General features: G+C 37.5%; 3 protein-coding genes, 1 long non-coding RNA gene and 1 other non-coding gene across 5 annotated transcripts; 1 reads left to right on the top strand and 4 right to left on the bottom strand.

Annotated features, from left to right (window-relative positions):
• Positions 1-988: 988 nt before the first annotated feature.
• On the top strand, positions 989-1,062 carry TRNAN-GUU (transfer RNA asparagine (anticodon GUU)). Its single transcript has one exon. It is a non-coding gene; the product is annotated as a tRNA-Asn (tRNA).
• Positions 1,063-1,353: 291 nt separating this feature from the next.
• Positions 1,354-4,224, bottom strand: LOC141591909 (uncharacterized). The gene is made up of 2 exons (XM_074412405.1): positions 4,036-4,224; positions 1,354-2,507 (listed from the first exon to the last, which is right to left on the bottom strand). Exon 2 carries the CDS (start codon positions 2,486-2,488, stop codon positions 1,577-1,579), a length of 912 nt encoding a protein of 303 aa, XP_074268506.1. The 5' UTR covers positions 2,489-2,507; positions 4,036-4,224; the 3' UTR covers positions 1,354-1,576.
• A 629-nt stretch (positions 4,225-4,853) lies between these two features.
• On the bottom strand, positions 4,854-9,086 carry LOC141591898 (hsp70-Hsp90 organizing protein 2-like). The gene is made up of 7 exons (XM_074412394.1): positions 8,039-9,086; positions 6,462-6,750; positions 5,995-6,080; positions 5,669-5,892; positions 5,459-5,525; positions 5,293-5,352; positions 4,854-5,200 (listed from the first exon to the last, which is right to left on the bottom strand). The coding sequence occupies exons 1-7, from the start codon at positions 8,915-8,917 to the stop codon at positions 5,087-5,089; spliced, it is 1,719 nt and encodes a 572-aa protein (XP_074268495.1). The 5' UTR covers positions 8,918-9,086; the 3' UTR covers positions 4,854-5,086.
• Positions 9,087-9,950: 864 nt separating this feature from the next.
• Positions 9,951-15,347, bottom strand: LOC141591888 (elongation factor G, chloroplastic). The gene is made up of 4 exons (XM_074412383.1): positions 14,823-15,347; positions 11,963-13,377; positions 10,698-11,210; positions 9,951-10,333 (listed from the first exon to the last, which is right to left on the bottom strand). The coding sequence occupies exons 1-4, from the start codon at positions 15,103-15,105 to the stop codon at positions 10,163-10,165; spliced, it is 2,382 nt and encodes a 793-aa protein (XP_074268484.1). The 5' UTR covers positions 15,106-15,347; the 3' UTR covers positions 9,951-10,162.
• Positions 15,348-15,801: 454 nt separating this feature from the next.
• On the bottom strand, positions 15,802-16,668 carry LOC141642030 (uncharacterized). The gene is made up of 2 exons (XR_012543162.1): positions 16,506-16,668; positions 15,802-16,325 (listed from the first exon to the last, which is right to left on the bottom strand). It is a non-coding gene; the product is annotated as an uncharacterized LOC141642030 (long non-coding RNA).
• Positions 16,669-20,453: the final 3,785 nt, after the last annotated feature.

The following is a 20,453-nucleotide window of genomic DNA, read 5'->3' as shown; positions in this document are numbered from 1 at the left end:
TGAGTGCTTATGTGCTATATGATCATTATATTATACATAATAGAAGTACTCGGTATTAACTAATTTGTAAGTATAATTTCTTATAATATTTCCGCTCCTCACTTGGCCACTCGACGTTTACCGTGGGCACGATAGGTAACACCAGAGGGATGTCATTCCCAAATCCACTTGAACAGAACATTTATCGACAATTATAACATTAAAAATAACATATGGACTAATGAGTAGCCGAGTTGTATAAATGATCGTGTTAGACATGATAAATCATAATCTACGGACAAATAGAATAATATAAGGTGGTTGATCTCATATAATTGTCTTTTAATAATTTGTGAGACATATCGACCACCATATACACGAAATATACGCTATACGAGTTCAGTTTTGATACATGAACATTGAACATGGCCCTTTAACACTAAATACAATAATTACATAATTGTATAATGTATATTGCACTCGTGCGCAAAACTGTCTGTTTGATTGCTTTTTTAATACTCTAATTAATTCTTTTCGAGTTTCTACTTTCTAGTATTAAAGGGAGCTACAAAGATAAATATGTTACCCAATTTCTGCACAATAATATCAAGGCCGCCGGCCACTTACGATGATAAATAAGTCAATTTAGATGGTGATATAACATTCTTGTCAATTTCTTTTTAGATTTGCTTATAAAAAATTGATGATAAATAAGTCTTTTTAAATTTATGTTAACTTATTGAAATACTCGTATACAAATTTATGCTGTTTTATCGTTCAAAATTTATACCCTTTTAATTGTAGAGTAACATTTGTGCAACGTTACTGCTCATAAAGTTGAACTGATAATTTTTCCTACAAACTAATTTTAAAAGGAAAAACTTGTCTAAAAAAAAAATCATAAAAGGAAAAACAAAGAAACTAAGGAATTTTATACGTGCAATTGTAGTGTCCAATAATACTCTATGCTCTGAAATAAATAATATTTGACGTCAAGTAATATCAAGTTGCTGGAATAGCTCAGTTGGTTAGAGCGTGTGGCTGTTAACCACAAGGTCGGAGGTTCAAGCCCTCCTTCTAGCGTTTTTTTTTTGGCTATTTTCCAATCCTATATTCCTATTAAATTTCTGACGTACAATGCACCTATTACTCCGACTCCCCATTTTTTTTGGATCCTTCGATAAAAAAAATGCATGGCTGCGAGTGTCGGACACGACATGAGTCAGAAGTATCAAATTTACGTAGCAATGTACTCCATAAGTCCGTATCATCAATAATCATTGATTCATTCTTCCGAATGAGGCCGTGAGTGTCAGACATGACATGAGGTCGAAGTATCCAATTTACATGGCAATGTACTTCGTATCATCTATTGTCATGCAATAATCAGTGATTCATTTCTTCCGAATGAACTATGTTCAACAAAATTCATTGCACAAAACTGTGGAAAACAGTGCAAATTATACACCAAAAATTCCGAATCTCAACTCCCTAGTCCCTACCTCAGAATGTAATTCTGATTACAATGAATCCGCAATGTTTATGCTTCTTATTCAACCCAAAAAGGGATCGAAACTACAATTCTATTCCTAGTAGTCTAGTACCTACCCCTCCATGAATGCCACTTCAGTTTAAGCTGAAACCACAACGGAGGTATGCCTAGAACGCCTTGCTGCAATCTTGGATCAAAGACATCAAAATTAAACCGTCTGAGAGAATCCAAGAGAACCTGAGTTGGAACAGCTGGGAGAAGCACAGGGACAGCTTCAGAAGGTACAGTTTTAGCCAATTGTCGTGCTTTCTCCAAATGGGTATTTGCCGATGAAGCCATCTCAAAAACAGCGTTACTAAGCCCCTCTCGGAAATCCACACTAGTTCCGGTTGTACCCCCATCTTGAATCATGAGGCCATGTTTGGACGCGATATCAGATGGTATATAAGCAGAATGACGATGACGACTTGCATGATATGGAAGTGATCTTAAGAGTAATGAAATCCCGCTAGCTTTACCAATATGAGAAGCGGCATGATCAGCTACTGTGGAATTGATACCTCCAGACTGCAATGTCATGTACAAGATAGTGGATTGAGTGTCCTCCGCATATTTTTCTAGTTCTTCGATAGTTTTTGGGATATCATCGGGTTCCTTTTGAGCATCTTTTATACGGGCTTCAACCGATCTTTTCAGCCAGGCCTTGCTTATCTTATGCTCTGATAGAACTGATGAAAGGGATTGAGCTATAGGATGCTCAATCACCTTACCGGCATAGATTTTGTCTAACGCATCTTGCCACCAAACAAGACGCATTAGGCCTATCCGGGGATCAGAAGCAACGTCCATTGCTCTGGCTGTTTCAACATTGAAGGCACGAAGAGCAAATGCAGCTTTTCGCATACCAGGGGGAAGTTCGAGGAGACATAGGTAATTGTGGTAGTCATAGCTTCTCACTTGTTGTACACAGTATGAGAAAGCAGATTTTAAGCTGCTAGACTTAGTAGCAGCACTCATCGATGAACTTCAATTGTACCTACGAACAAGTAAAATGTAAAATAAGAGATTAATACAAGTGCGGCAAGATAAAAAGGCACATGAGACATGACACATAAAATTCTAGACCGAGCTTCAAAAACATCACGTTTTCAAGCTTAGTTTCCCAGCAGAACGAATGACAGATATCAAAACAACATCTAGAAACTTAAAAATGAATTTTATCAACCAAATCACAGCAAAGAGGTAACAGTTCGTGGTAATCCTCTACTGGCCTCACTCGTTTGCTTCCCTCTTATTAACTGATCTCAAGTTTCAGCAATTATTATAAAAGGTTAATAATAGCATTGCTTCAAGGGCTCGAAGGCCCTACAACTGATAGAGGCTGCATATAAGGTCTCACTGTGCTACGTACAATTGGGTGAGATTTGGTGTTTAAAAACTAATGTATCATGACTTAATGCATTACAAATGTGGCATTATAGCCTGCCCTGGTCGAGTGGTCGATATGAACACTGGAACAGCAAGCCTAAACAGATAAGTTTGTTATAAGAAAGGGAGTAGCATTAACTATAAGACACTGTGATCAATTGTTCATGGTATCGGAATTCGAGACAGAATAATCTTGGAATCACTGAACATCAAAGTTTGATTTGATCATAAACACAAAATTTTTCACAGATTTGGTTATCAGTGTTGGAAAACAGAACTAGTAATGTCAAAATCAAAGTGTATATCAACTAACCAACTGCACAGTGCTAGAAGACGAGTAGAAGAATCAGTAGACAAAATACTTCACCACCAACCGAAAACCCCTTGAAAACCTTTTATTAGGATTTCCCTAACATAAAGTCAACAACTACTCCGCATATCAGACAACCATTAAGTCTAGCATCTCTAATCCAATATTATTCCAGGTTGCATTTGGCAGCTGGGAAATGAAGTTCCTCGGTCTCAATACAAGAAATAATGTTGGAATTCAATTCCGCAATGATGCTTGGAGTATGCCAGGAATTCACAATTGAGAATTCAAATACGGAGTATAATGATCAAAATATGTTTGCATATCTATTTCGCATCCTCATCAACACTAACTACCTAAAGAGTCATATAAATCAGGACAATACTGACATATCAATTACTCAGCTGTATCAACACTGATCATTCTTCGTCTCGAGACCGACATACTCTACATTGACATTATGTTTACCTGATAACCCCCTTGCAAACATGACGGCTAAAAACTACAAAAATCAACTAGATTCTCAAGCACTTGAAAGATGAACAATATAAATCATAAAGTAATAGCTCAAATTAAATGAAGAAACCCTAGAAAATCAACTAGATTAAATAGTCATCCAGTTTCTAGCGTTGCAAACCCTAGAAAATCATCAAAAATTCCAAACTAATTGCTCAAATGTACAAATTCACTAGTAGAAGAGGAAGAATCAAAAGTAGAATAAAGAATGAGCTAGATTTAAAATGCAAATGATGAATCAAGCAATTGAAATTAGTTATTAAATTGGGGAAAATGCAGAAGACAATTCAATTATAAATGAGTGAAATACCTGTGATTAATGTTCAATTGAATCAAAGTGTTCCGAATTTACGGTAGGGATAGAACGATGGAAGTTGCGATTTCTCTGTAGTCGAGCTCCAGACTTCGAGTTTTAATGGCGGATGGGCGTGTGGTTGATGAACGAAATGAACACGTCGTGACTTTGTGTATATATTGCCATATTGGAGTGGGTTTAATTAGAGGTGATCAAATAACTCGAGTCCGCTAGCCAACTCGGTTTTCACCGGGTTCGACTTCTTAAGTAGGCCTAGAAGTGCCGATGGTACAACATAAGTTTTTGACTTTTCGGCTCATGAGTTGGTCCAGTCCGACCTAGCCCGACCCATGAATAGTGCCGGTGAAGTGTTGCATCTTGTAAGGCTATACATACCGAGCTTAGATTAGTCGTATTGCCTCTTATTGCCGCTTTAAGAAGTTTTGGTCGTGAATTATGTCCAGTCAAAGGCGTTTTTGTTAAAAACGAGACCATATAGAAAATAAAAAATCACAAGGTTACCACGTAGAATGTCCCAAAATGTAATTTTGTAAGGTTATACATTTCAAGCTTTAATATCATAGTTGTATCGCCTCTATCAATTCAATTGGTGTTTGTCTTTCGAAGAAATTTAGTGTTCAATGTGGAGCCAAACACAAGATCAATAGAATACAGAATACAAAGTTTTCTTTTAGTTATCATAATGGTTGAAAAATGCATTGATCTTGACAAATCACATCTATTTTTTTCTCTTGGGCTAGAAATAAAATCGAGTTTTGTTAAAATCTAGGACACGTGAATTTAGGCGCCTTTTAAAGTTGAGGCTTAATATATTTGTTTCTTAAAATTTTCCTCACATATAATGAAAAGCGTACAATTAGATCGTTGCTCTCGACTTAACCAAGAGTGGTGAATTTAACAACATTCAATAAGCTCAAGATTAAGAAAGAAGTTTGCTCAAAACTTTGATAAAAACAGCACCACATCCACAGATTCAACTACACAGTTTAGATGTCAAAAAGTGACCAAACAATCAATCCCATGTCAACTGTCGAATGTGCATAAATCATCTAAGTTGAACGATTCCGGCGCTAACCAGCTTCTGAATTTTGTTCATGACCATCGGGTTCTTGGTATGCTCTTGTGCAGCAACGGGGTTTTCTTGGAAGTCAGTCAGCACCTGAACATATACACAAGAGATCAGTACTTTTACAGTATAATTACTTTCTAGTTGAAATAATAACGCCAATAAGCAGTCGAACGTGTTCAAACCTGTCTCATAACAGGGTCAGTGAGGATGCTCTGGATCTCCGGATCTTGCATTCCCTTGGCCTGCAAAAATTAGAAGACAAATGTTGATGAGACGGTTATGACTTATGAATACTACTGCAACATAAATTTTATAGGGTTCAAAGACACGAAATTCAGATCACTGTACCTGTCTCTCCTTTAGCTCTTCAGGAGTTAGATCTCCACGGCTTGCCTTGTTAATTTGCCCAACACACCTGTAGGACAAATTTAGAAGGAAAACATCAGTAAGAACAAATTCAAGACAGATCCCGACAAAAATAGTCTCACATATATGGCGGGTCATAACTAGTATCATGGGAGTCTCACAAAAGATTGGGAATATTTGCTTTAAAAGTACCTTCTCACACCGTCTAACAACTCTGGGTTGTTTGGCTCGAGCTTAAGTCCTTCTTGATAGGTTTCCAAGGCCTTCTCATACTCCTTCATGAAAAATTGGACGGCACCCTTTCTAGTGTAGCCCTTTACAAAGGTAGGATCAAGCTCAATACACTTCTCCGCATCCTTCAAAGCTTCTGGCATGGCTGCCAGCTTTGTGTAGCTTGCAGCTCTGTTGCTGTAAGCCTGTAATACAGAAACTCGGTAATTATAAGCTCTATAACTTATTCAACAATCAACCATGCCTCGAAATATAACATGAAGTGGCGTCTAAAGAGAGAAACCAACCTTTGCATCCTTAGGGTTCCTTTTGATAGCTTCTGAGTAATGCTTAATGGCTTCAGGATACTTCTGCTCCTTGAAGTATTCATTTCCTGCACACGTTGACGTTGACATGAGATAAGACGGTGAATATAACTAGTTAATAATAACTCTGGAAAAATAGGCTCGGCCAAAACAAGAACAGAAATCATACAAATTTTCGAAACAGAAATACAATTTGATTCTCAACACATCAGTTCACACAACAGAGACTGGTCGACTTTAAAAGGAAACAATGCAGTGTTGTGACCGAGTTTAATACAAGGTACAGAGTACCAATTAGAAAAGCGAAACGTGCTTAATAAATCACATAACAGAACAAGTGCAAGTCAAAAATACTTCTTAGTATCTTGTAGAAACAAGCTAGATACTAACAGCACAACAGAAAGGTTAAAGGTATGTTAAAGCAACAAAAAACACGTAGTGAAGGTTACCTTTCTCCCGTTCCTCATCTGCAATCTTGGGGTCGAAATACTCTAATTGCTCCAGGTCTTTCTTAGCTTTCTCAGCGTCATTCCGCTTCTTCAGTGTATCAGGGTTACGATGCTCAGTGAGAGCTTTATTAAAAGCCTCAATAGCAAGATCATAGTCTTTCGATGTCTTTGCCAACTTCACCAATGCAGTTCCTTTCCTAGTCAAAGCCCTGGCTACCATCTTGTAATCTGACCGAAGTTCCCTCCCTCTTTCGACAGCTTTGTCACAGTCCTTGATGCACTCATCGTACTAAACAAAAAATCAAATTAAAGACAAGCACACCAAACAACCACCCCTCCATAATTCGATGACTACCACAGATCAAGTAGTTTAAACAATCAGAAGCAAGATCCTGCTTAGGCTTAAATTATGTGGCAAACAGCTGTGCCAACCAGAACTCAGTGAGTACTATACAACACTCTTATTGACTATGCAAACCGAAAATCAACGATAAGCAACTTTACAAAACAGGAACTCAAATAATCGATACCAGAGTCGCAGACAAACAAAAGACCTATTATTCAACAACTACAACAAAGGAAGTAGTTGACAAAGCAAGATCCAGCTTGAGCTCAAATTATATAGTGAACAGCTGTGCAAACCAGAACTCAACTGACACTAGAACTCAATAGTAAACGATTTTGCAAACCGGAACCCAAGTATTACCAAACAACATTTTTCCATTAAGAAGATTATGCAAACCAGAACCCAACTAGCACACTAGTATAGCAAGACATCTTCTAGTAAGCAACTAGGCAAACCGATACTCAACTAGTACCACACAACACTCAGTCTAATAAACGACTGTACTAACAAGAATTCAACTACTACCACACAATATACTTCTGACAAACGACTGTACAAACCATTACTCAACTAGTACGACATGATTTTCTCCTAATAAGTGACTGTGAAACCAAAACTCAACTAGTACTACACAACATTCTCCTAGTAAGAGGCTGTATAAACCGGAACTCATCTAGTACTACACAACATTTCTTCTAATATAAGCGACTGTACAAACATGTAACATTTCATTCTACCATAAGCGACTGAGCAAACTGGAACTTAACCCGACAAAACAACATTCTTCTAATAAGCGACTGTACAAACCGGAACTCATCTAGTACTACACAACATTCCTTCTGATATACGCGACTGTACACACTGGATCTCAACCAGTACCATATAACATTTCATTCTACCATAAGCGACTGAGCAAACCGGAACTCAACCATCACAACACGACATTCTTCTAATAAGCGACTGTACAAACCGGAATTGAACTATTCTCGAATTATACAACTGCTAATTATCTACCAGTACAGCAACAATCTTCTTAACCTAATTCCGCAACCATAAACAACTATCTAAACTATCTACCAATCGACATTTCAAATCAAAATTCAACCAACAATTCGATAGTATAAACTATAAACATACAATTAATGCAATTCTAATAAAAACAAATTGAATCTCAACATACGAACAAGAAATCATTAATTATCAAATTAAATAAAGATAAAATCAATTATACCTTCCCCATCTCCAAATAAACAGCAGCACGATTCGTCAAATAAGAAATATCCTCATCATCAAGCTCAATCGCCTTACTATAATGTCCAATCGCCGTCTCGAAATCCTTCTTCTTATACGCCGCATTCCCTAATTCCTTCTCCTTCTTCGCCTCCGCCTTCCCATCATCCACCACCTCCTCCACCTTCTTCTCCTCCACAACCACCTTCTTCTCCTCCTTCGCCGGCGCCTTAGGCGCTGGCGAAGCCTCCTCCGCCTCCGCGTCTCCCATCGGAAAATCGCGGTCACCGCCGGCAGTACTCATCTTAATATTCAACAAAACACCAAGCGACTGCATAACCCTCTGGTCCTGCAAATAAAGATTCAAATTCGACGGATTCTTCTGAAGATCCTGCATCATCCTAACATAATCAGGCTGCTGCAGAAAAACTCGAGTAGTCGGATCAGCAGTAAGCTTCGCCCACATCTCAGGACCAGAGAACGCGTCCCCGAACGGACTCGCTCCTTTCGGGAACGCGTTCTCTCTCGGGAGAGCACGCTTAGCGTCCTCGAGACCAGTCTTAAGGGCCTCATTATTAGGATCAATATCGAGGCCCTTAGTATAAGCCTCAATCGCCTCGGGGACGTGTCTTAAACCTAAGTGAGCGCTCCCGAGACGACTGTATCCCTTAGCCCAGTCGGGTTTAAGGGATACGGTTTTCTCCGCGTCGGATAACGCTGCGGAGAAGTTGCCTAGGGAGGCGTAGGCTGCGGATCGGTTAGAGTAGAGGACATGGTTTGTTGGGGCGAGATTGATTGCTTCGGTGAAGTGGGTGATTGCTTCGGTGTAGTTTTTGGCGGAAAACGCAGCGTTTCCTTTAGCTTTTGCTTCTTCTGCCATCGTTTTGGTTGGCTTGGGTTTCGGTTGGGGTTTTGTGGGGTTGAGATAGTGAGATATTATGGAGGAGAGGATATTAATAGAGAAGGGAGAAGGAGAAGTTGAAAAGACGAGAGGGTTCTTGTCTAGTTGAAGGGGGGGTTCTCGAATGTTCTTGTAGACGGAGGATTGATAATTAATTAGACCTAAATTAAGTACTGTATAGATTTTCCTAAAAATCTAAAAATAATCATGTAGCAAAATAAAAAAACATTAAAAAAGAATCGGAAAATTCAATATCCTAAACTTTGTTATTTTGCAAGTGATACTCAATTTTTTAAGTTTGTGAATTTTTTGGAAAAAGAATGATTGGTATTTTGTCTAATTTGTAAAATTTACATGCCCTGATATCAACTCGCTTTTTTTTTATTTTATTTTTTTAAATTATGGTTGAAATATTGGTCTAGTTTGGTGGCGGGATGAGGTTGGTCGGCCGGATGGAGTGAACTACGGAGTACTTCCATATTTTTATAAGGTGTTTGGACGAGTTGGGGAAGGGAGAGGAGAAGTTTGGCCGTGACTCAACCTAGGTTAGGGGACGAGTTGAATGGGGTTAGGTGGATCAAGCGTATTGAGGCACGAGGGTTAGGTTGACTCATTTTATTGACCACCTCAATTTTCAATCGTTATTATGCCTAAACTAGAAAATAAAATAATCGGTCTTACTCGACCAAATCCATAATTCTTTCAAATTGTTTGTTGTACAATAACTTCATATGCAACTGTCTATCTGAGCAGTCTTATTTTTTGTTCAATTTTTAGTTCTCTTTCTTAATATTAGTACCGGATTAAATTGGTAGTTAATATTCGCTCCCATCTAGATCAAACTACCAAATTTTCAGAATTGGCCATCTTCCAAAATTATCACATGTATGTAGGTCACGGCCTCATGGTTAGTTTCGTCTGAATAGGAAGACGTATCCGTTCTGCCTGTGAAGTAAAAAAATCAGAACGTAGACAAAATGGATGTTACAGTGGTTTACCGTTACACGAGATGGATACTGAATTACTGATACATGGAGAGTATATTTCTTGATTTTCATTCAAAAATTATACAAATATGAATTGCCAGCCAAATAATACATCGTCTCTTGTACAAATATTGATCACAAAATTCAAGGATGCCTGAACTTCAAATAATTTTAAACACAGGCATTTGTTTCAGTAAATATCTCATCATACCAAAACACCCGCTGCTTGAGAAGCGACCTAAGCGCTGACAGCTTCCTCTTTAGAAGCTGCAAGCTGGTTCTGAATGTGCTGAGGAACAACATCGAACTTGGCAAGCTGCATTGTGTAGGAAGCTCGGCCCTTAGTCATGCCTCGCAATGTACTGACATATTGAAACATCTCTGCTAGCGGAACCAAAGCATCTACAATCTGCACAACATCCAGGACAGTCGTGAATGAGAGACCTGGAACGATTCTAATTCCTTCAACAATTTTACATAGGATTATCAATCACTCGACTTTTCTCGGCTTGATTAAATTTACTCCGTGTGTCCCACCTGGTTTTGTCTGGCATACTCGAAAATGGAAATGGCCAGTCTGATTGGGACTAAAAGAGCATATGCTCGTGATAATAATTATTATAACATTACTCGCGTGTTTCAGTGCCTATTGCCTATGATCGACTAAAGGGGTCAAGCGTACACAACCGGCAGAAAGTATTATCACCTTAGGTTACTCTAGGGAGAGAAAAAAAAAAAAAAAAAAAAAGCACAGAGCATAACAGTCATCTTACCTTGAGACCACCCGGTTTATCACCAAAGTTGTTGATTTGCCCTCTCCTAGAGTTAAGATCACCAATCACATCTCCCAGGTGTTCTTCAGGTGTGATAACATCGACTTTCATTATCGGTTCCAACATCTTTGGACCTGCTTTCCTCATACCCTCACGAAATGCTCCTCTAGCGGCAAGCTGGAAAGCTAAGACACTGGAGTCAACATCGTGGTATGAACCATCAACTAATGCAGCCCGCACATCAACCACAGGGAATCCTGCAAGCACACCATTGCTCATGCATTCTTCAAGTCCTTTCATTACCCCAGGAATATATTCCCTTGGTACAGCACCACCCTTGATCTCACTCACAAATTCATATCCACTCCCGGGTTCCAAGGGTTCAAAACGTACAGTTATGTCAGCAAACTGTCCTTGACCACCTGACTGTTTCTTATGTACGTACTTCACTTCTGATACTTTAGAAATACTTTCACGGTAGTTGACTTGTGGAGCACCAACATTAGCCTCAACCTGTAAAGGGATAACAGGTCATAACAAAGATGTTAGTTTTACTGATTTTACACGGAAATTTTTTCTTGTAATGGGGGCCTGGGGGGATCTAAATAGTAGTAGTAGTAGTAGTAGTTCAAAGGACGTCCATCGCTTTGTAAGGCGGAAGTCCACCATCATTGAAATGACAGTGTTAGAAACAGAGTTCGCTCATAGTCTCATATGGTCATATGAGCGAAACAGTGAACAATGGTATATGCATCAATGCACAACATTGAAGAGATTGTGCAGCTGACCAAATACACTATAATAAAACATGGACGAGGAATCAGGTCAGGTTTTTCCCCGTCCAGGTTTTTAAAGTTTGGGTCATTTCAGATGTGCTATTGCCATTTATTTAAGGTACAGATCATTTCACGTTGGGTGGTTACTTGTCGGATCATGCGGTGTTTATGCCTAAAGTCCTAAACATTAAGATTTTGTTTCACATCAGTCATTTGAAATCGTTTTAGGCCTGTCATTTATAGGTAGGTTGATTTGGATCAGTCATTTAGGTCAACTCCGGGAGGGTACCTTTTGGGTTCAAGTCGAGTTTGGTTTGGTTTGGATCAGGTCAGTTTTGGTAGGTCTAATTAGAATGCAGCCTAACATGGACATCGGCTTAATGCAAATGTCAGTACTTCAAAAAGCACTTGCCTGTCGCAAACAGTCATCAATCCAGTAATTAATTTAAAAACAAGAAAAAACACATAAAGCAGAACAGCATAACCAACCTTGAATTCCCTCTTGAGCCTGTCTACAATGATCTCAAGATGTAATTCTCCCATCCCTTCAATGATTGTCTGGTTAATCTCTTCATCACGAGAAAAGTGGAAAGAAGGATCTTCTTGAGCAAGCTTTATTAAACCATTAGCCATTTTGTCGATATCAGCTTTTGTCTTGGGTTCAATAGCAACCTTGATGACAGGGTCGGGGAAATCCATTCTTTCTAGTACAATAGGTTTCTCGGGGTCCGACAGAGTTTCACCAGTGATTGTATCTTTTAGTCCAGCAAGAGCAACAATATCACCTGTTACTGCCACCTTAACATCCTCTCTACTGTTGGCATGCATCTCCAGAAGCCTACCGATTCTTTCTTTCTTGCCCTTGTTCGCGTTTACTACATAAGATCCTGCCGCTAGTTTTCCGGAATAGACTCTCACAAATGTCAATGACCCCACAAAAGGGTCACTCATGATCTTAAAAGCCAACCCTGAAAACGGTGCGTCATCACTAGGCTCTCTCTCGAGGATCAATTCTGGATTTTCAGGATCGGTACCCTTCATTGGAGGTAAGTCCATTGGTGAAGGAAGATAGTCAACCACTGCATCAAGCAAAGGTTGAACACCCTTATTCTTAAAGGCTGACCCACACATTACAGGCACGAAGGTTGCCGTGATGGTCCCTTTCCTGATAAGTTCCTTAATAGTTGCCTCATCAGGCTCCTTCCCCTCTAAATAGCCCTCCATGGCCTCGTCATCGAGTTCAACTATGTTTTCTATCAGCTGTGCCCTATATTCGGCCGCCAATTCTTCAAGATCAGCAGGAATATCTTGATAACTAAACTTCGCCCCCAACTCTTCACCTGACCAAACGATAGCTTTCATCCTCACAAGATCAACGACTCCCGCAAAAGTGTCTTCAGCGCCAATAGGCAACTGAAGTACAAGAGGCCTTGCACCCAAATTTGTTACTATCATATCTCTTGTTCTGAAAAAGTTAGCACCCATACGATCCATCTTATTGACAAAACATATACGAGGCACTCCATACTTATCTGCTTGTCTCCACACTGTTTCAGATTGAGGTTCCACCCCAGCAACACTATCAAAAAGGCATATAGCACCATCCAACACCCTAAGAGCACGTTCAACCTCTAATGTGAAGTCGACGTGACCGGGAGTGTCAATGATGTTTATACGGTGGTTGTTCCAGTAGGTTGTAGTTGCAGCAGAAGTGATGGTGATCCCTCTTTCTTGCTCTTGTTCCATCCAATCCATAGTAGCTGTTCCCTCATGCACTTCCCCTATCTTGTAGTTTCGGCCAGTGTAGTACAGGACCCTCTCAGTTGTGGTAGTCTTTCCAGCATCAATGTGTGCCATAATTCCTATATTACGGTAATGTTTCAGTGGGATTCCACGCTTTCCATCTGATAAGAAAAAAAAGAAAAAAAATAATTCCACTGTTAGAAAGCAAATATATTTAACAGCAAGTTTCCGACAAAAGAACCCTAATAATACTTCCTTTGGAAAAACAAGTATGCTGTATGCATACTGATTACACAAGATAATATTTTGTCAGAAGGCAACCGGTGTCTTAAACAAAGTAGATAGGGAAAGACTGACATTTCTTGTAACACGGAATATTGCTTATCAAACAAACTACAGCAACAACAAAGTATAAGCTATATGTTTATACTTCTACTAAGCCAGAAGTTATATACAAATTCTTGTAACCGTCGTACAAAATGCTTATGTATGAAAAATGTACTATGAAAGTTGACGACAAAAAATAAGCGTGGCATAAAAATTGGGACTTCGGATGGAGACAGATAGGCAGTACTAGTTTACACTTTACATACAACTATCATGCTCAAATCTGAGATTCAAGACGCAACGCTCATATATCTCTAGCAATTGTCAGCAATTCGGACAAACATATATACCACACCAATGTCTATAATCAGTTGAACTGAACAATCAGACACTTCAAATTCACAATTTCTAACTTTCATGTAACACATTACAACACCAACAAAGAAAAACTACCAATTTAGTCTCTCCTCCATTATCATTACTGCCTTCCACCCGGTTTTTCTTCTTAAATTTTACTCCCTCCGTCCCGGTCAATTGTTGTCCTTTTGTTTTGGCACAAAGACCAAGGAAAGAGGAAAGTGCCGATTACTAAATGACAAGTGGAACAAAATGAGTGTGAATGATCAAATTGTTCATCAAGTTCATTCTTAAAATAGAAAGGACACCAACTCACTGACTAACTGAGACACCCAAATATGGAAAAGGACAACAAATGACCGGGACAGAGGAGTACTTCAAATGCCTAGAATGATCCTCCAAATGCAATTCAGCTCATTTGTCGTCTAATAATGATAGCAAAAGATTAAGAAAACTAAGGCCATGAAACTATCTGAATTGAATTGAATTGAATTAAATTTATAGGACCTGAACTAAACTAAACAACAAAAATGAACTGGATTGAACCGAACTAAACATAATTGAACTGAAATTAACTCTGAAAGAATAGACTCTAAAACCCTATCTTCAATCCACACCAAATACACAACCCAAACTCAAAAATTCCGTAAAAACACACAACCATCATACAAACTAACTAAATGGGCACCCATAATTCCTCAAATACAACAAAACCCGCTTACGAAATCGAAAAACATTGCATATTTTCGTGTTCAATCCACAACAAATACACATGCCAAATTCAAAAATTCCGGACAAAAAACACAATCACAAGACAAACTAACAAAATGGGCAGTCATAATTCCTCAAAAACTACAAAACCCAGTTAGGAAATCTCAAAACATTGCATAATTTTTCAGGGTTAGAGTTCAATTAATCTCACCATCACCAGCCATGGCGAAAACAGAGAACTTCTTGCTTTTTTGTTGCAAAGTTTGAACATTTGTTGAAGTAAATTGACTAATACTAACACTCCCAAATAACTCAGATAAAGAAGATGAAGATGACGCAATATTCCGACGACATCTCCGCCGTGGTACAGCGGCGACACGACGACAACGGTGTTGTTGTGAGGAGATGGAAAGTAGTCTTCTTGATGATGAACTACCATTGATGTTGCAAATTGGTTCTAATGTTCTTGTTATTCTTAATGATTCTGCTGCCATTTTTATGAATGTTTATGTATGTATGTTATGTTTTACATAAGAAGTGTTGTTTATTGGTGTTCTTGTTGAGTTTTTGTGCAAAAAATTGGGTAATGTTTTGGGTAGTGTTGAGGTGGATTTGGGTTATATGAAGGAATGTGAGGCTAGAGTTTGGAGAGTGTAGAAGTGTGTGGATATGTGAATGTGATTGTATATCATAAGGTTGCAACTTGGGAAAATAATGTTGATGTTTTATGTCATTTGGGTGATGGACTTATGGTAAAGAGGATATAGGTCACAAAAGTTTGGGACACTCGTGGCATTTTACTAACCATTTTTTTAGGATTCCCAAATTGTTTTTTTGATAAACAAAAATTGAGACTATTTTCCTAACATCTCGATTTGGATGTGGTCATAGACCTGACAAGTGTGACCCGATCTAATCTGAATTTGAGCAAACAAAATATAATCCGAAAATGTGATTTGGGTTGGGTAGACCACCCCCGACTAGAGTTTATGGGATGGTCGGGTTGGTTGGCTTAGGCTTGACCAAGCCGTTAAGCCGGTAAACTGTTTAGACGCATGTGAGGGATATCTTTGCAAGTGATATTTAATCAATTTATTGAGACAAATGGGTTAAGTGTTAGCCTCGGCTAAAACAGATGTTCTAAGTATGCATGCATTATAATTAATACCCCTATTAGTAAAATAAAGTTCATATACGGAGTAAATCATAAAAGATGAGGCGATGTACGCGTACAACGATCTCATTTGAGTAATTGTATCAAAGCAAAATGGGAAATGCACCCTTTACAAAAAGATCAAATACATGAATTATATTTTCCATGCAGCATTGTTGCTAGTAGCAACGGAGTAAATTTTGTTTACAGATATCGAATCAATTTGGATAATCAACGGGGATTTTTGAAATCAGACTTGGCCGAAGAGCTAATAGCGCCGGAGCTATCAGTGGCGCTTTGTTGGGTTGACGATGATGTGAATGGAACAGGACCACCAAGGAGAAGGCTTTGAGGACATCGAGGCGTATCCAATACAGCAAGCTCCGGGTTAAAATTAAGAATCTGTACTATTGTCGACATATCTGGCCTCTTATTACTTTCATCTTGTACACACAATAAACCTAGTTGGATGCATTTTATAACTTCTTCGCTTATAAATGAATCTTTCAACAACGGTTCGACTACTGCTAAGGGCTTTTTGTCATCCCAACATCTCCAGGCCTACAAACATATATATATTGTATCTATTAGTCCACGCCTACACGGCTAGCTACACAGATATACTAGTGTACCTCCTGCATGCATGCATCTTAATCATTTATTTACTTTTGATTAAAAAACTTCCAAACATGTTAGTTATATTATTTCTCGGTGAAAATAAATAAATGTGTTTGTACTCACATAGCTTAGGAGTTTTTCGCCTAGTTCCTCTGAATGGTAGTTGAAGACAGTGTTGACCCTTTTACCACTGATAATCTCCAAGATTAGTACGCCAAAGGCATATACATCCGTTTTAAATGAGAATCGTTCTGCATTGTGTAGATACTCAGGAGCCATGTAACCGCTGCAATTTGTGAGCATTCATGAAGAAGTGATATAGATTCAGTGACAAAGTTGAATTTTATGCCTTGTATAAACAGGGGCGGAGTTAGGACTTTATGCCCGAAGAAACTAGTATATTAATTCTTCTTACTATAAAGTAATTTTTTTTTGAGGTAGCGGTTACTGCCCCTTCCGACCTATTGGTTCCGCCCCTGCATGTAAATAAGTAAATTAGAAATTTATAAGCGGAGCTTACTCGGTTCCCATAGGTCTTTTGGTTATGCCATATGTTTGATCCGGAACACATTTTCTAGCCAACCCAAAATCCGCTATTTTTGGGTTCATCTTCTCGTCTAGCAAAACATTGGCGGCTTTGAGATCGCGATGGACCGTTTGTTGAGGAGCCTCTGCATGTAAATATACCATTCCTTTTGCAATCCCCCTTATAATCTCAAATCTAGTTGACCAGTTCAATTGTTTTGGTCTTTTGTCTTCACTACCTATATCACAAGTTTTCACAAGTATTGACATAAGCTAAACTCGAAAAAATGCTTGAAAAATTAACTAAAATTTTCGATTTATATTTTTAAAATTTTCATCGGTGGTGAGCGCCTCTGCTAACCTTCCCTCGCTCCATCACTGTGAAATTGGGCATTGGACGTAATATTTTATCAGCGTTATTTCTTTATATTTGTTTAAAACATTTTCATTCAAATATAAAGATAAACAATTGACTTGAGAGTTAGTAAAACGAGCATATGTGTATTTTGCAAAACTTTACCGAATAGGAAATAGTCGAGACTCTTATTGACAACCAATTCATACACAAGAGATTCCTCGCCCTTCACTAGGCAATATCCTAGTAACTGAACCAAGTTCTTGTGTTTAAGCTTTGCAAGACGCTCAATTTCAGCTTTGAATTCTATGTCTCCCTGACCGGAGTCCTTTGATAGCCTTTTCACCGCGATTTTTTGCCCATTTGGTAAGGTGCCCTAAGAGCCAGAAAAAAAAAGGTTAAACCTCTTAAAACTTTATTCCTCGTGTGAGAAAGTCTCGGCTCAAATAAATGTGTCACATGTAAGTGTCTCACGTTAGAGTATTAGGAGAGAAAGTTAACGATAAATTAAATACCTTAAAAACATCACCAAAACCTCCTCTCCCAATTTTATTCTCATTAGAGAAATTGTCAGTGGCCTCTTTGAGAGTGGCTAAGTCGAATTCCGATGACTCATCGAACTTGAAATCCATCTTCTCCGGCTTGATTTCCGCTTTTTTAAAGTTTATTGGATTCCATCCTCGAGATACTTTGGAAATCGGAGTTTGGGATAGGGATGCATTACCCGATGACCCATTCAGACTTACCGACACTTGCTCCTATTGTGACTTCTCATAATCTGTCATACCAATAAAGTTTTACTCACTTTGTTCCAATTAATTGCTTTTTTCTTTTCTTTTTTGTGACGGCATTTTAATCAAAGCTAAAAAATAATAGCAGGGACAATGCTAGTACAAGTTTTTCCAACTTACCGAGATTACTTAGTGATGATATATTAGTTCAACCTCATTAAGATCAGCGACGGAATCAAGATTTGATGTTAGGAGCCGACTAATTTTAACGAGACAACTTACTATAACATCATAGATCTAACTAAAACTAATAAAAATTCTAAAATTTCAACTAATCGACTTTTTTTCATTGTTCAACGGAGGTTACCTTCTAAACTAGCCGATACGTAATTTAGATGTTTGGAGTTCTTACCATTACTCGGATTATTTTGATTGATCTTATTTTTCCTTTTGCGAATGCAAATGAAAGCTATGACGACGATAACTATCACCACTAAGATGACTACTACTACAACGGCAATTATTGTTCCGTTGCTTTTTTTCCCTGCACACACCAACAAACACGTTTAGCAAAGCAAATACTCGGTATATCTTTATACACATTACTAGTTTTAAACCCGTGCAAATTGCACGGGTTTGTTCTTTAAAGTTGTTTATTAAATTATGTAAATAGAGAAGGTTGCTCTTTAATTAAATTCATATTTAAATTGTTTTCAATGAATATCATTTCATTTGAAGTTAGCAAGTTTGTACCTATTGAAGATATCTAAAATATTGGAATAATAAAACATATCTTATATAATTATATATCAAAACATAACAAAAGGTAGACAAAATTAAAGGAAAAAAACAAAAAACAAAATGTTACCGTGTACAATACATCTTGTTTAACAATTTTAATTGGCCAATGCAATACTCGTAGATATAAAAAAAGGATTTTAGCTTTGAATTAAAAAATTTAGTTGCAATTTGTTTAAATGAAAATATTAAGATTAATTATAGTAAAATACGCTTTCTAGTTAGCTAAATTTGAGTTTCTACTCGGCTTTGTCACCCGGGGCGTCTTTAAATAAACCCAGTTATATAAGATGAACAATATTATTCAGACGAAAATTAACATCGACTTAGTGAAATCAGAAATTGTTACACCCATTTTTCATTTAGTTAAACTCGTTCACATAATAAAATGAATTTTTTGACCCGTGTATATCTAAAAATGATTTTTTTTCCCCATAATTTTTGACCCGTGTATATCTAAAATGATTTTTTTTCCCCGGTTTTCATTTATTACATATTGTTACTTGGTAGACGAAATAAAATGAAAATTGACCCGCGCACTTTTAAATTGATTTAGTCATTTTGTTTAATATTCAAACCAGTGAAATTATTAAAATACTCCTTCTGTCCTAGTGAATAGCTTACATTTGTTTTCTTTTGTGAGGGAAAGTTACGCAAATGCAAATTATTGAATGAGAAGGAAAAAGTCTATTATAACTAACCGCTAGACAATAATATTATAGAATTAATAAATCTCATTAAAATATAAGTCATACTATAACTTATATATGTTAAAAATATGAATAATTAATGTTAAAAATATTGTATAAATAATGACTCATATTTACCATGCATTTTTTTAAATGTTGTACAAACAATTACTCCACAAATAATTAGCACCAACCCAAACTTTCCTCCATATAAAGTACTCCTAATAGGCCAGTATCCATAGTACTTAGCCCATTTTAAGCTTGACACGGATATACCCGTTTTAATAAAAAAAATATGTACAAAATAACACGTAAGACTGATGAATTTAATTCGAACGACAGGGTTTAAACGAACACAAAATCTCATTTAAGATGGAACTATATGCCTTAAGCTTAAGACGTGTCAAATAACATATATTTGCAAAAGACAAAAACAAATTTTAGATATTAGCAAAAAAAAAACTTGTCTTAACCCTATAAGTGCTAGATTATTAACCCGTTTAATATTAAGACAGAGATATCCATTTTAAAAAAGGCTTATTAACGAACGAATTCCATAGTAACCCGCAAGAGCATAAGCACGCGGCCCGAGCCCAATAATACCCTACGGCCGCCATACCCTCATATAGTCATATTCATCCCAAATTCATATAGAATAGAAATTTTAATTCATATATGGGTTTAAGACTTATTGATCATATTATCACTGTCATTATCATAAAGAATTAATCCTAACCCTAAAATTACTCCGCCACTTCCCCTTCATCCTTCTCTCTCATTTGCTCCTATATTTTCTCAAATCCTCATTTTCAAAAAAATAATTAAAATGCAACACTAAAATTTCTCAATCAATTTCGACACAAATCTTTTCTCAATCGTCCAGCTCTTCCTCATTTTCAAAAAAGAAATAAAAAATCGCAATCCTTGATCTCAATCTTTTGAGATTTGGTTCTTTATTGTTGTGGAAAAACTA

This window comes from Silene latifolia, chromosome 1, assembly GCF_048544455.1.
Source record: "Silene latifolia isolate original U9 population chromosome 1, ASM4854445v1, whole genome shotgun sequence".
In the NCBI taxonomy this organism is placed as follows: Eukaryota; Viridiplantae; Streptophyta; class Magnoliopsida; order Caryophyllales; family Caryophyllaceae; genus Silene; species Silene latifolia.
Note: the sequence above shows the minus strand (reverse complement) of the source record. Positions and strands in the feature narration are given on the sequence as shown.